This window comes from Phyllopteryx taeniolatus, chromosome 9 (assembly GCF_024500385.1).
Source record: "Phyllopteryx taeniolatus isolate TA_2022b chromosome 9, UOR_Ptae_1.2, whole genome shotgun sequence".
Lineage (NCBI taxonomy): Eukaryota > Metazoa > Chordata > Actinopteri > Syngnathiformes > Syngnathidae > Phyllopteryx > Phyllopteryx taeniolatus.
The window spans coordinates 31,403,589-31,417,780 of NC_084510.1; the positions used below are offsets into that span (position 1 = coordinate 31,403,589).

The window sequence follows — 14,192 nt, forward strand, 5'->3', positions numbered from 1 at the left end:
ATCACACCATACTTCATATGTCAATAAATAACAAGACGTTTGCAAAACAAAACAAGTACATTAGGAAAATCTTTTAATGTAATGCCATAAAAAAAACATTACGAAAACAACAACAACCTCGGATTTCTTGAGAAAATCCTTGTCCTTTCCATGTGTGCATAATAAATGATCACAGTGATTGCATTTTAAGGCACAAACCTTTAAGTCACACGTATTTGGGACTGAAAAATTCAGTATTGCGCTTACAAATTAAATCCATTTAGGAAGACCGAGGAATTACTAGCATTCCATTTTCTGCACGAGTATAATCTTTCTCAAAGAAAGCTAATATAAGCATGGAAAGTTTTTTTTTTTTTTTTTTTTTTTAATAGCTTGCTTCGCTTGTCGGTCGTCAGAAAAGTCGGATTTCTAACTTTGTCCAGACTTGACAAATTCCTTTGCCTGTCACTCAAAGCAGGCCTTTGAGCCTGGACACCCACTCTTTGACCTATTGCAGCTTCCTCATAAACATTTTTGCAGCCTCGGTGGTTCGGTTCGGTTCGCCTTCCAAATTCCATCCCAACTCCGTGTCCGAGGCCTGCTTGCAGTTTGCTATTAGCGTATTTTGCGCGCTTTGACTGCCAGGACTCGAGCAAATGCGTTTCTTCTTCCGCCACGTCGAAGACCGCCTTTAAAGGGAATGAGGTGAGCCGCTCCGATTGGACAGGATGGAGTCCGCTGTGACCACGCCCACGCCAGCGCAGACGTCTCACTTTGGAATTTGCTGGGATAGGCTCCGCCCGCACGCCCGCGACCCGTGTGAGGAGAAGTTCACTGTGATGGGGAAAATGCTGACAACAAATTGCGTGTTCATGACAATAAAGGTCATTCTTCTTCTTCTTCTTCTTCTTCTTCTTAAAAATGTTAAGAAGGCCCGACCCGCTGAGTTGCGCCAGCCGGCAAAAACGACGAGAGAGAGAGAGAGAGAGAGAACATTTGACTTCCTGTCCGCTGTGAACCGCTATAACGATGATGATGATGATGACGCAACCCCCTGAAAGCAGAACAAGCAGTTGCCACGGTGACAACATTGTTTGACGCGCACGATTTGGTGAGGGAGCAAGCAGACACAAGATGGAAAAACAAACACATCAACTCTCTGAGTTTGTTTTTTTATTGTATGATATATTTTATTTGATATCTTTTTATTTGACTGTATCTTGTTTTTACTTGAAGGAGGAAGACGAGGAGGAGGAGGCAGGAAAAGGGGGCGTGGCCGGCCTTTGCCGACCGACGTCGGCAAAGGCCGACGCTGACAAGACGACAGACGGGCGAACATGCCGCAGGCGCAGGGCCAGAGGAAGAGCGTCCTCCTCATCTTCATCTTCACCATCACCATCCTCATCCCAGCTCGCAAGGCCGGTAAGACGCGAGACGCCAGACCGGCCGACGACCGCTTAGGTTACACGGTTAACCCGCTCGTCACGCTAACTTGTTAGTGCCGCCGACCGATAACTTGGAGCTTAACTTAAAAAAGTGGACTAGTATGACTAACTATTCAGGAAGTGTATTAAAGCGACCAATAATGCGAATCTGTTCAACTGAACAATAACTCCAACCCGTAGATTTTGCCTCACCATAAATTCATTTCTTCAAAGATGTTTCCCCTTTTTTATTTGTTAATTATCAATACGAGTATTTATCCAATCATGATTTCATATTATTAGCAATGTTTTTTTATTTATTATTGTTTTAAAACAGCAGTGTTTAGCATAGATAATACAAATAATAATAACAATAGAAATGTTTTGATGTCTTCTAGACCACCTGTGCCAAAAGTCTGCGATAAAGAAATCCTCCATTTAATAGACTCAAGGCTTGTTTTTGTCGTAGCATTTACATTTTTTAAAAATGGTTTAAAGACCTCACACTTTTAAAACGATACAAAGAGATCTAAACACCCGAAGATATGTGGAGAGCGAGCCAGAGCAATTGATAGCACAAAAATATTGTCCAAACAATGCGAGAAAACGACCGTCAAGCGTGGACCGTGATGTAGCGGCGGGTTTCTGCACATACAATTTCTTCTTTGTTTTTTTGGGTGTATTGAACAAATGTGCAAAACCTTTCCCCCCCAAATGTCAAATTGTCATGATGAGGCGTTGACTCCATTTGGGAATTTGTCAAAAAACGTGTCAGAATTCAAGCGATCGACAGAATTGTTCACTTCCGAGCATCGGCTGCATCTGACTTCCTGTTTGTGCGTTCGACGCAGGTGGCCGTTCGGCGGAGGAAGTGAAAGCGTGCGCGGGACACTGGCTGGAATTTACATGCAAATACCCGAAGGCGGAAGCCAAGTATCGGCACGTGCGGCTGGACGGCCCAAATCTGCCACAATCCGTGGAAAGCGGCGTGAGGGACAGGTGGGACGGCAAAGGGAGAATCTCCTTGTTCCACGACACGCAAAACGGGGCGCTCAGGGTGCGCATCAAAGAGCTCGGGGAAGGCGATTCGGGGGAATACGTGTGCACTTTCGACACGGGCGCCCGAGGGAGACCCCCCTCGTCCAAAGTCAAAGTGGGCCTCGGTAAGACAACGTCGTATTGACGCAATGAATCCGTTCTCAAATTCATCGATAACGCTTTTTGAGCATCGATGAATCGTTTGGACACCTTGTTGAACTTAAAGTTGTCCAAATCCTTGGAACTTCTGCCCCTCAACAGTTTACTATCAACTTTTCCTTTTGATTTGTAGATGTCTCCTTTAACGCGATGTGTGAAGTTGTGAATGTTGTTGTCCTTCTGCGTTGGGCGCAGACGACGGCGACTGCCAAGCGGACTTCACGCAGCGGGCTTACGTGGGGACCCCGAGCCGCATCGCTTGCGATTACCCGCGAGAGGTGCGCAACGCCACAAAGTTTTTGTGCAGAGACGACGGCGTTGCGTGCGCGGACATTTCGACGTCTTCTAACGGGACCGCGTCGTCGTCGACCTTCTCGATCGGGGAGAAGGTCACGCCGGAGCACGCCGGCGTCTACTGGTGCGGCCTGGCGACGGCCGGCGGAAGACGCGCCGTCCGCAAAGTCAGCCTGACGGTGGAAAGTCAGTAACGCGGCACGCAAACATTCTGACAGCTCGGGAAAAATTCAGATACTGACACACACGGCCTTACTGTATGCTAACCATAACAATAAGAATAAGAATAAGAATAATTAGGGCCGCGACTCATGCTTGGCTTAATAATCAATTCATCAGTCGATTATTTTTCCGATTATTCGATAAATGAGACTCCAAAAAGGACTTTTTTTCAAGCGCGAGTGCCGACTTGTGCAACTTTGCCCTCATCAGTCATCCGGCGCTTCAAACGGACGGCCATCGCGGGGCGAGCGTTCGGCTACTGGTGCGCGTACCCCGCGGGCTCGCCCGCCGACAAGTTCATCTGCAAGGGGCCCGATACGTGGCGCTGTCCAGACGTCGCCGGCAGATTCGTCATGAGGGACGACGAGACGGCGAGAAACATCAGCGTGTCGCTGACGCGGGTGGCGGCCGACGACGCGGGCACCTTCTGGTGCGGCGCCCGCAGCGCCCACCCCTTGCGCGCCAGCGACGCCTTCTACCACAAACTCGAGCTGACCGTAGGTGAGCCCCTTACCGCAAAATCTTCACCCCCATTTTTTTTCCTTCTCTTCAACATTTGTTTTCTAGGAACTTTTGTTTTGTGTTGTTTCCCCGAAAGAGTGACATGTTTTGTTTGTCGTCTTCAGTTCCTCCGACGTCGTCGTCGTTGGACTCTCCCAGTAAGTTTTTTGGTTTTTTTTTTGCTTCAGCGAGAAGAAGTCGAAGGATGAGGACCAGCGTCCTTCTCCTCTTCCTCCTCCTCCTCTTCCTCCTCCTCGTCTTCCTCCTCATCCTCCTCCTCCTACTCCGCATCTTCGTCGTCCTCCTCCTCCTCCTCCTCCTCCTCTTCCTCCTCCTCCTCCTCCTCCTCTTCCTCCTCCTCCTCCTCCTCCTCCTCCTCCGCCTCTTCCTCCTCTTCCTCCTCCTCCTCCTCCTCTTCCTCCTCTTCCTCCTCCTCCTCCTCCTCTTCCTCCTCCTCCTCCTCTTCCTCCTCCTCCTCCTCCTCCTCTTCCTCCTCCTCCTCTTCCTCCTCCTCATCTTCCTCCTCATCCTCCTCCTCCTCCTCCTCCTCCTCTTCCTCCTCCTCCTCCTCCTCCTCCTCTTCATCCTCCTCCTCCTCCTCCTCCTCCTCCTCCTCCTCTTCCTCCTCCTCCTCCTCTTCCTCCTCATCCTCCTCCTCCTCCTCCGCGTCCTCCTCCTCCTCCTCCTACTCCGCATCTTCGTCCTCCTCCTCTTCCTCCTCCTACTCTTCATCCTCCTCCTCCTCCTCCTCCTCCTCCTCCGCGTCCTTCTCCTCCTCCTCCTCCTCCTCCGCATCTTCGTCCTCCTCCTCCTCCTCTTCCTCCTCCTACTCTTCATCCTCCTCCTCCGCTCGGCAACTTACCGCAAAATCTTCACCCCCATTTTTTTTCCTTCTCTTCAACATTTGTTTTCTAGGAACTTTTGTTTTGTGTTGTTTCCCCGAAAGAGTGACATGTTTTGTTTGTCGTCTTCAGTTCCTCCGACGTCGTCGTCGTTGGACTCTCCCAGTAAGTTTTTTTGTTTTTTTTTTGCTTCAGCGAGAAGAAGTCGAAGGATGAGGACCAGCGTCCTTCTCCTCTTCCTCCTCCTCCTCTTCCTCCTCCTCGTCTTCCTCCTCATCCTCCTCCTCCTACTCCGCATCTTCGTCGTCCTCCTCCTCCTCCTCCTCCTCCTCCTCTTCCTCCTCCTCCTCCTCCTCCTCCTCCTCTTCCTCCTCCTCCTCCTCCTCCTCCTCCTCCGCCTCTTCCTCCTCTTCCTCCTCCTCCTCCTCCTCTTCCTCCTCTTCCTCCTCCTCCTCCTCCTCTTCCTCCTCCTCCTCCTCTTCCTCCTCCTCCTCCTCCTCCTCTTCCTCCTCCTCCTCTTCCTCCTCCTCATCTTCCTCCTCATCCTCCTCCTCCTCCTCCTCCTCCTCCTCCTCCTCCTCCTCCTCCTCCTCCGCGTCCTCCTCCTCCTCCTCCTCTTCCTCCTCCTCCTCCTCCTCCTCCTCTTCATCCTCCTCCTCCTCCTCCTCCTCTTCCTCCTCCTCCTCTTCCTCCTCCTCATCTTCCTCCTCATCCTCCTCCTCCTCTTCCTCCTCCTCCTCCTCCTCTTCCTCCTCCTCCTCCTCTTCCTCCTCCTCGTCTTCCTCCTCATCCTCCTCCTCCTCCTCTTCCTCCTCCTCCTCCTCCTCTTCCTCCTCCTCCTCCTCTTCCTCCTCCTCCTCCTCCTCCTCCTCCTCCTCCTCTTCCTCCTCCTCCTCTTCCTCCTCATCCTCCTCCTCCTCCTCCTCCGCGTCCTCCTCCTCCTCCTCCTCCTACTCCGCATCTTCGTCCTCCTCCTCCTCCTCTTCCTCCTCCTACTCTTCATCCTCCTCCTCCTCCTCCTCCTCCTCTTTCTCCTCCTCCTCCTCCTCCTCCTCCTCCTCTTCCTCCTCCTCCTCCTCTTCCTCCTCCTCTTCCTCCTCCTCTTCCTCCTCCTCCTCCTCCTCCTCCTCCTCTTGTTGTCGCTGCAGGTGCAGGCGCATTGTTGGTAACGGTCGCCGCCGTCGTCGTGGTCGTGCTGCTGCTGCTCCTCGCGATTGTCGTGGCGGCGGTTCGCAAAAGTAAGAAAAAGCTCACGACAGGAACATTTGGGCCCGCATATGTTCCAGTCCGCAGTCCCTCGACTCCAAAATCCCGCAGAAAATCAACAAGAACTGGACTTTGCGTTTTAGGACATCCGCGGGGTTCAAGACAAACAGAAGATGACAACGTGACGGAGGTTGGTTCCTTGAGAAAAATAAGAAGAACAAAAAGAATAACATGCTTGACGTGCAGTTTTCTAATACGATGTGATACTTTGTACTGTAACTTTTTTTCTAGAAAATATATACAGTATGACTTTTTTTTTTACAAAATAGGAGGAAGAAGACGACATTCTATGTTTCGGCTTTGCTCATGTTTACAACAAATGGAGTCACCGGGGCTGAACACGAACTTAGTGGCTCGTGGTTTCCCAGACTTGGTCGCCACTCAGCAATTTCCCTCGTCCCAGTTTCGTCGGGGTTGGGCGCTGACAGAATTTTTTCCCCATGGAAATACATTCGTCACCAGGTGGCCTTCATGGAGGCAAATTTTTTCCACTAAAATATAAATAAATGAATATCCAACTTTTTTTTGTATAGAATTTACATTCCTTTTTTTCGAAAATTGACAACTTTAGAAATATGACTTTTTTTGTAATAAACTAGAGGAGTTTCCCCCCTAAAAACATATACCTTATTCTGAGAAAATATCCGATTTTCCCGCAGAAATATGACCTAATTTTTCAAAAAAAATTTCCCATGGCAGTGTCTCGCTGCTATTTTTTTATTTTTTTTATTTTTGGAAATATCAGCCTTTATGCGGCACGGTGGCCGACTGGTTAGAGCGTCAGCCTCACAGTTCTGAGGTGCGGGGTTCAATCCCCGTCCCCGCCTGTGTGGAGTTTGCATGTTCTCCCCGTGCCTGCGTGGCTTTTCTCCGGGCACTCCGGTTTTCCTCCCACATCCCAAAAACATGCATTAATTGGAGACTCTAAATTGCCCGTAGGCATGACTGTGAGTGCGAATGGTTGTTCGTTTCTATGTGCCCTGCGATTGGCTGGCAACCAGTTCAGGGTGTACCCCGCCTCCTGCCCGATGACAGCTGGGATAGGCTCCAGCACGCCCGCGACCCGCGTGAGGAGAAGCGGCTCAGAAAATGGATGGATCAGCCTTTATTGATGGAAAATCAAAAGAGACGTATTCTTATTGTTGTTGTTGTTGTTCTTAATATTTGTGAAATGGCTATGTCGAAGGAGCCGTGCTACGCCGAGATCCAGGAGCGCCAAGAGGAAACAGGAAGTGGCTCGACGACGGTTTACGCCCGCGCAGACTTCCCCGCGGCCGCCTCCGATTCGTGTTCGTCCTTCCATCCTGCTGTTTTATGATCAAACATGATCTGCGTACAGCACATTTGTATGTCTCTGTCTCTGCATGCGTTATTCGAAATACAAGTCCATTCGACAACATGATATCTTATGAATATGAATCATTTCATGACAGTTTTATTATGAAACAGTTCAACATGTTACGTGAATGTTTGATTTTAAATCCCTTTGTGTATTTTACGATCAATAATTTCATCACATGTATGTTTTCTCGCAAATATTAATATTGTGTTTTGTTATGGATCATTTGATCATATGACAAGCGTGCTTAATTAAGAATCACTTCAGCATGTTACGCGCATGTGTAATTGGAAATAGGAATAGAAATGTTACATGTGTCTTTTATGATCAATACAAATCATTTTACGGGCTTTATTAGGAAAACGCATCATTTCATCTTGATTTACGTGACTGTTTGACTATTGCAACATCATCGACGTCTGTTAGTTAAATGTATGTTTCGGTCGCAATATGAATTATTGTCGATAAATACAATAAATATCCCCATGAAAACAATAAACCGATTCAAAGTTCATACAGCTCAAAATATTATGGAAAAGATAAGTACAAATAAATAAATACAATCAGTAAAGTCAATACAAACAAACGTGATTGGAGAATTTGTATGTTTCATGTTGCGGTTTATGACATTTACAGTATTTGATGTTTTTGTTTTCTGTTTATGAAGCTTTACGTTAGATCCATAAGTGTTATGCTATGAATTTGATGTTATGTTGACGAATGTTTTGACGTGTTCATTCGAGTCCGGGCGCTCTTGCGAATTGTCCTTCTTCTTCTTCTTCTTCTTCTTACTATAATTTTTGCATATCATTTCGTCCAATGCGAGTATCCCGGTGAAAAGGGAAAACGCGATGAGCAGCGGGCCTGAATGGGAACCCGGCGGGCACGTCAGCTTTGCCATTTCGCAAGAAGGGCAGGGCTTGCGCTTCTTCATCATTTATTGGCCTTTCCGTAGAATCGCTGCCATTCACGTCCCCTGGCGCCCTCGACTGGTCGCCAGCCAATCGCGGGGCACCTACAGACAAACAAGCGCTCGCGCTCGCATTCACACCGATGGGCAATTTACTGCGGGGTCTTCAATTAACCTCCCACTCCGCATGGGCTCAAGGGGTCAAGGGGTCAAGGGGTCAAGGGGAGGACGCCCCTCAGCCGATCCGAGCCCGAGCGATGTTCTGCGATTGGACCTCTGTACTTGAAGTGTTTGTAAATCGTTGATTTCACGTAACAAACACAGAAATATGAAAGAAAAAAACCAGAGAAATGTTCTTCATACACAAGTCACCGTTTTTTCATGATTGCAAATGAAATGAGAAGCAATATGACAATAATGGCAAGTATTATCATCATCATCACAGCATCATGTGACTTCAATCCAAGCCAAGTCACATTGATCTTCCGATTATATATTTTTTTTCGAGATTGACTTTGAGTATTATTCGTTTGTTAGCCCGTAGCCTCGCCCGCCACCGTAAAATGGGTCGACGCAACGTAGCAAAAGCGGGAGGCGCTCCGCAAGCGGACGTTTCCCGTTGGCCACACTCGCTGTGCGTTTTGTTTCCGTTGTCAAAGCAAGCTATTGGACTTGGTTAAACAGTGAGACAGCGTCTGCCTTTCTGACCAAACCTTGAAGACGTCTCCGTAGGACAGGAGCCTGATAACCAACGGTTCTACCTCCCATTCCAGTTGTACAGATTCTGGACACCGCAAGAAATGGGAGCTTTGGGAACGGAGTGCTCTGGTAGGTCGATAAGGCACCACGGGCTGTTTAAGATTATTGAGCGCGAGTGCTAGTGTTAGGGAGAAGCCGACCGACCGACAGGAAACCGAACCTGAGTGGAACATGACAGGTCTTCGGTTTTAGGTGGGCTTTGTTGTCGCTTTTGCTCTTCGTTATTGTTGCTGTTGGTCGGAGTGTTTGTTGGTTCCGTTTCTGAGTCACTGAGGGCTTTTCCTGCAGATCAGGTAGTGTTTGAGGTACTTCCTGAAGCACTTGTCCCTCACGCCGTATATGACGGGGCTGATGGCGCGGGGCAGGATCTGCACGATGATGTAGCAACCGAACAGCGAGTCGGAGTAGTTCTCGGGGAACCAGCGGAGTAGCGCGATCTTGACCGGAGCCTCGGCGTACATGGTCATGCACATCAGAACCTGAACGCCGTGCAGGACGATGGTCCTCAGGGCCTTCTTGGAGTCATTGCTGGCCAATTGGGCTGTGAACAGGATCTTGAAGTACAGGAAGAAGATGACCGACCAGACCAGGACCAGGTACACGATGTAGGTGATGTCCCGCTTCTGGGCCAGCATCGGATTGGGAAAGGCGGTCTCTCGGACGCAGAAAACTTCGGTCGAGAAGAACTCCAGAGGCTCGGTGGCCAACGTAACGAAGAGGTCCGGGAAGGTGGAGATGAGGCTGACGGTCCAGATCAAGGCGATGAGGACCAGAGTCCTCCTGACCGTACAGATGCGGGCGTGGCCAAGCGGCAGACAAACGGCCACGTAGCACTCGGCCGCCATGCAGGCCAGGTTGAGGGGCGTGTTCTCCGAGGTGATGACGGCCATCAGGATGAAGGCGCCGCACACGGACACGCTGATCCTGTAGAGGGCGTAACTGACGACAAACAGGATGACGCTCACGCTCATCTGGATCATGTCGTTCAGGACCAGGTGGAAGAACAGGATGTAGCGAGGGTTGCAGTAGAAGATCTGGAACGCAGGAAGTTGAAACTAGTTTACATACAAATGGATTGCACCTCAAAAGTCAAACAGCTCATAGATCATGTTGTTGTCGTTGTCGTCTCCCACCTGGTGCTTACAGAAGGTGTACATGAGGCTGACGTTGATGTAGTTGATGGAGAGTCCGATGGCGAGCACCGCCACGTTCTTGACCACCGCCTTGCCGAGCGAGTCTCGGTATTCCACGCCCCCGCTGACGTTGGCCAACGCGGCTCGGCTCATGCCGCCGGCTCGCGACAATTCCCTCGCTTCGGTTCCGTCCCAAACCTGAATGTGAACACGCTCCCGCTTTTGAAGAGGCAACCAAATGATCTACGCCAGCGATCGGCGGCTTTTCCAAATGCAGGCACTTCAGAAATATATTGCAATTTCGTGACATGTGTCTGTACGTTCTCATTCCGACATCCAGTTGGGATTTGATCCCAGATGGATTTTTGTCCGATCAAAACGCTAACGCAATCGTTCCCAAACTGAAAATGTGTATTTTGAAATATGGCGTTGCTCTGAGGCCCGCCAGAACTTTTGAATCGCAACTCCAATCGACGCCGGAGTCTGGGATCAATCATTCACAAATATTGCAATTTTGTCTCTGTGAATGAGGGTTAAAAGCTCCATAGATTGTTTTTTTTTTTTTATGAATATTGATCATAAGTAAACATTCAAATCAATTACAAAGAGCAGCCTCGAAGACGGATTAGAATGCATTTCAATCAAATCTAATTAACAAGAAGCAAAAGCAGAAGATGATGAAGTTGCGTGATAGCGTGTGCTAAGTCATAAATATAGACGCATTTTGATGAAAATCATATTTGTGCAATGAGCGCAAAGTGGGAAGTGTCGTATTATTGCACGTAGGGATGTCAAAAAAAAACAATCCATCCACGTCGCTCTTTCTTCACATAAAATGCGTTTCAACATTTGAGCCAACAGCAGGAATAATCATTCCAAAGGAAAACGAAAGCGCAAAGAGTCTATTTTGACTCATTGACGCGCGAAGCAATTTGTACTCGCCTTGTTGGAGCCTGCGCTTTGCAGTCAGCCTGGCGTCGCAAATGAGAAACTGTGCTCGATGACGACTGCGACATCATTCAATCGTTCAGCGGAGAAGAGGAGGAAACGGAACCCGAATGTGACACGACCAATTGCAATCACTCCAAACCATCCCTCGATGTTGATGTTTCCAATTGGGCTCCGTTAACGACATTTCGGGATTCGGTGGAGGGTGGCCCTCAACAATTCCGTCCAAATAAACGGCGGGCCGCTGCGTCTCAAGCGTGGCCGCGCCCTTTGCAGACTTTGCCGCTAACCCTGACCTCTAACCTTAGCCCTAACCCTGATTTTGTTTTTTCAAGAAGAAATCAGAGGATGTAACCGTGTGTGAAAATACGATCCCCCGAAAGACGAATGAAAAGGAAACAAGGGCCCGTTTCCTCTTTTGTGTGTGTGTGTGTGAGATGAGTGCAGGAAAAGTCAAAGCTCACCTGAGTCAGCCGGGCCGACGCACCTGGGATCCGATCGCCTCGGATCACAGCGCGCCTCGTCTTTTATACCGTGCCCACGCACGCACGCACGCACGCGTGGGTGTGTTTGTTTGTTTGTTTGTTTGTTTTTGTGTGTATGCGCACACTCTCGCATGTCATCCGCATTTTCTGTCATGTCACACACACACACACACACACCGCAACACGACTACTGCCGATACTTAATAACACAACTACTGAAAAGTAGAAGTAGTAGTCGAATTGAATAGAAACAAATACAATGGCTTTGTACAATGAGATTGAAATCAGTGCAATAGCAAACAAAATAACGAATAAATAATACTGCAAGACGATAAAGAATTCTGGTCTAAGTAGTATTACCCAACAGTCGATGCACATTGCACATTGAATATTGCACGGGGGTCAGGGGTCAAGACCGCGAGCCGAGCGAGCTTTTGCGGAAAAGCGGTTCTCGACTCTGCCGTACGAAGAATTCCTGAAGCATGTGACGTGTTCTTGTGAGATCATCACATTCGACATGCTGACTGCTTGACTCTCACAACCTTATTACGACGTTTATTACAATGTCGGCTATTATCATATTTATTGCAGTGAATGTGAACGTTTGCAATCGTGTGTACTGGTCTTGATAAATGTGTTAGTGGCGAGGTATATATATATATATATAAAAAAAATGCTTGTCCGTGCCTTTGTTCCAGCTCGGCTGGATTATTGCAATGCCCTTTATTTTGGAGTCAGCCAGCCCTCCCTCAGATGTCTCAAGCTGGCTCCAAAATGCTGCTGCTCGCCCCCCAACTGGAGCAAGGAGGAGGGAGCACGTCAGCCCGAGTCTGGCCTCCTGTGCATTTTAAGATTCTTTTATTTGCACACAGCAAAATGTCCTGCCTTTCGTCTTGATCTGACTTTCTGTCTTCAACCAGCACGCGTGACAAGCCACTCCAATCCTCTTATCGATAGGCTCTCAGTTGCGGTTGGTGTTCGGGTTCCAGACGGTGAGGTTGAGGGTCAACGTTTGGGTCTTTCAGGCGCTACATTGATTCCGGAGGGTTGACTTCTGAATTTTCATTTTTTTGTCCGGGCCTTCTGGCTTTTGTTTCTGTGGAAGTTCAGCTGAGGGTTGAAGCATTTTACTTTGAATTTGCAACACATTTTGCAGTCCAATCTTTTGTAGTCTTCCAAAACATAACATGAACATAATACAAAGTTCATCAACAAAATCAAACTCATCTACAGAACCGAGTTCTTAAACATCATGTAAGGTTCATTAACAACATCAAATGAACAAACATTCATGAGCATCGAGTAAACGCGTTCAATTCATTCATGTCAAAAGTTCATAATATAAACATAACATGAAGTTCATCCCCATAAAACAAAAATGGCATCAAGTGTAGAAACATAACACAAAGTTCATCGACATAATATGCAAAAAGCTGAGCACAAAGTTCATCATCATGTAATGATGCACAATAAGCACAAAGTGAAGATCATTTAAACCTACAAAAAGCTCATAAACATTCAATGTTCAAAAACACAAGACAATGTTAATAGGCAACTTTCAAATGGTAAACAGCTCGTCAAGATCAAGTTCACGATCAGAATTTGGAGTCGATGCGGAACTTTTCAAAAAATCCCAAATATAAATTCATTGTATCAACATAACATAAAGATCAAAGTCATTTCAAAGATTGTTGTTGAATTATTGTTTGTGCGTCCCGCTAACGAGCCGCTCGACCTTCTTTCGCCCTCTGCGGATTCGTCAAGTCGTGCGCGCGACGTTCCTTCGAGATTTCCCGCTGGCGGTCGACAATCCTCGGCGGGTAACGCCCCCAAAGGTCACGCGAAGATCTCACGACGATGACGACGATGATGATGACAAACACTTTTGCTTTCCTCTCCGCGCGGGCCGCCAATCAAACAAAGATCCAGGAGCGCTCATCCATCCTCACATTGTCTTTTCGAAACATGAACTCATAATTCAAATTTCACATAGTTTTCACATAGGCGCCACCTTTGAAATATTCGTCGTTGCCGCAGGGGCGGCGAGCGCCGGTGGCCAAAATGGATGAGAGTTTAACGGATGGAGAAAAAAAGAAGAAGAATCAAATGCGGGTTGTGTTCAAGGTCAAAGCGGAGTTGACATCAAGATGGAGAAATTAGAAGCAGGAAGGATGGCAGAGAGAGAGAGGAAAAACAAAACGAGGATTGCGACGGATGTTGAGAAGCTCCCTGTGAGCTTTCGGGAAAAGGTCAAGAGGTCAGCATGTACCTTCCAACTCGGCGAGCGCTCCTATTGGCTCACGCCGCGAGCTTGAGACAAAACCGGCCCGTTTGTCGACAATTTGTGGCTCTCCAAAGTGGGCCGAAGTCATGTGATACCACGGATAATCCTTTTCTTTTTCATCTCCAGCTTTTCTTGATATGCAAAGAAACTATTTGGAGCAAGTCAGTTGAGGGATAACGACTTTTGAAAGCACAAGTCAACCGTAACTGTTGAACTGTTGGCCAAGTTAAATAAAAAATAATAATAATAATAATAAGAGAATGAGCTGCTTCAGAATGCTAATTATTGATCACATGATCTGGACATGAGCCGTACGCTTCAGACAAATAGCAAGTCAGATTGCAAGCGGAGTCGTCCGAATAAGGAGTTCCTGCTTGCTTGCTCGATTGGCAGTCGGCGGCGTGCAGAAGAAACTTCGGATTCCGAAGTTGCGATGATGTTGGGTCTCAGGGGAGAGCCCCGAGACTCCTCCTCCTCCTCATCACCATCGCCCGTTGGCCACGAGATGACGACGTAACGAGCCCTCTGGCGCCCGCCGACCTTTCGGAGCCGTTCCCCACGGAGAATCGAACCCTCAGAGGAACGTCGACGTCTCCTCGAGGACAGAAA

General features: G+C 48.1%; 2 protein-coding genes across 13 annotated transcripts; one reads left to right on the plus strand and one right to left on the minus strand.

The window, feature by feature from the left end:
- Positions 1 to 48: 48 nt before the first annotated feature.
- Positions 49 to 7,563, plus strand: LOC133483922 (polymeric immunoglobulin receptor-like). 12 transcript variants are annotated; one of them, XR_009790245.1, is made up of 11 exons: positions 67 to 798; positions 909 to 1,090; positions 1,216 to 1,401; positions 2,255 to 2,566; positions 2,796 to 3,080; positions 3,327 to 3,617; positions 3,743 to 3,775; positions 4,533 to 4,624; positions 5,608 to 5,697; positions 5,809 to 5,855; positions 5,995 to 7,563. XR_009790245.1 is itself a non-coding variant. In XM_061785793.1 (11 exons), the coding sequence occupies exons 3-11, from the start codon at positions 1,317 to 1,319 to the stop codon at positions 7,041 to 7,043; spliced, it is 1,308 nt and encodes a 435-aa protein (XP_061641777.1). In that variant the 5' UTR covers positions 73 to 798; positions 909 to 1,090; positions 1,216 to 1,316; the 3' UTR covers positions 7,044 to 7,563. The 12 variants fall into 12 exon arrangements, 9 of the variants coding, with proteins under 9 accessions (XP_061641773.1, XP_061641771.1, XP_061641770.1 ...); XR_009790244.1 differs by having other exon boundaries at positions 68 to 798; positions 6,912 to 7,004; XR_009790246.1 differs by having other exon boundaries at positions 69 to 798; positions 3,327 to 3,613; positions 4,592 to 4,624.
- A 1,436-nt stretch (positions 7,564 to 8,999) lies between these two features.
- On the minus strand, positions 9,000 to 10,019 carry or90a1 (odorant receptor, family 90, subfamily A, member 1). Its single transcript, XM_061785580.1, has 2 exons — positions 9,867 to 10,019; positions 9,000 to 9,767 (listed from the first exon to the last, which is right to left on the minus strand). Exons 1-2 carry the CDS (start codon positions 10,017 to 10,019, stop codon positions 9,000 to 9,002), a joined length of 921 nt encoding a protein of 306 aa, XP_061641564.1.
- Between the last annotated feature and the right edge of the window lie 4,173 nt (positions 10,020 to 14,192).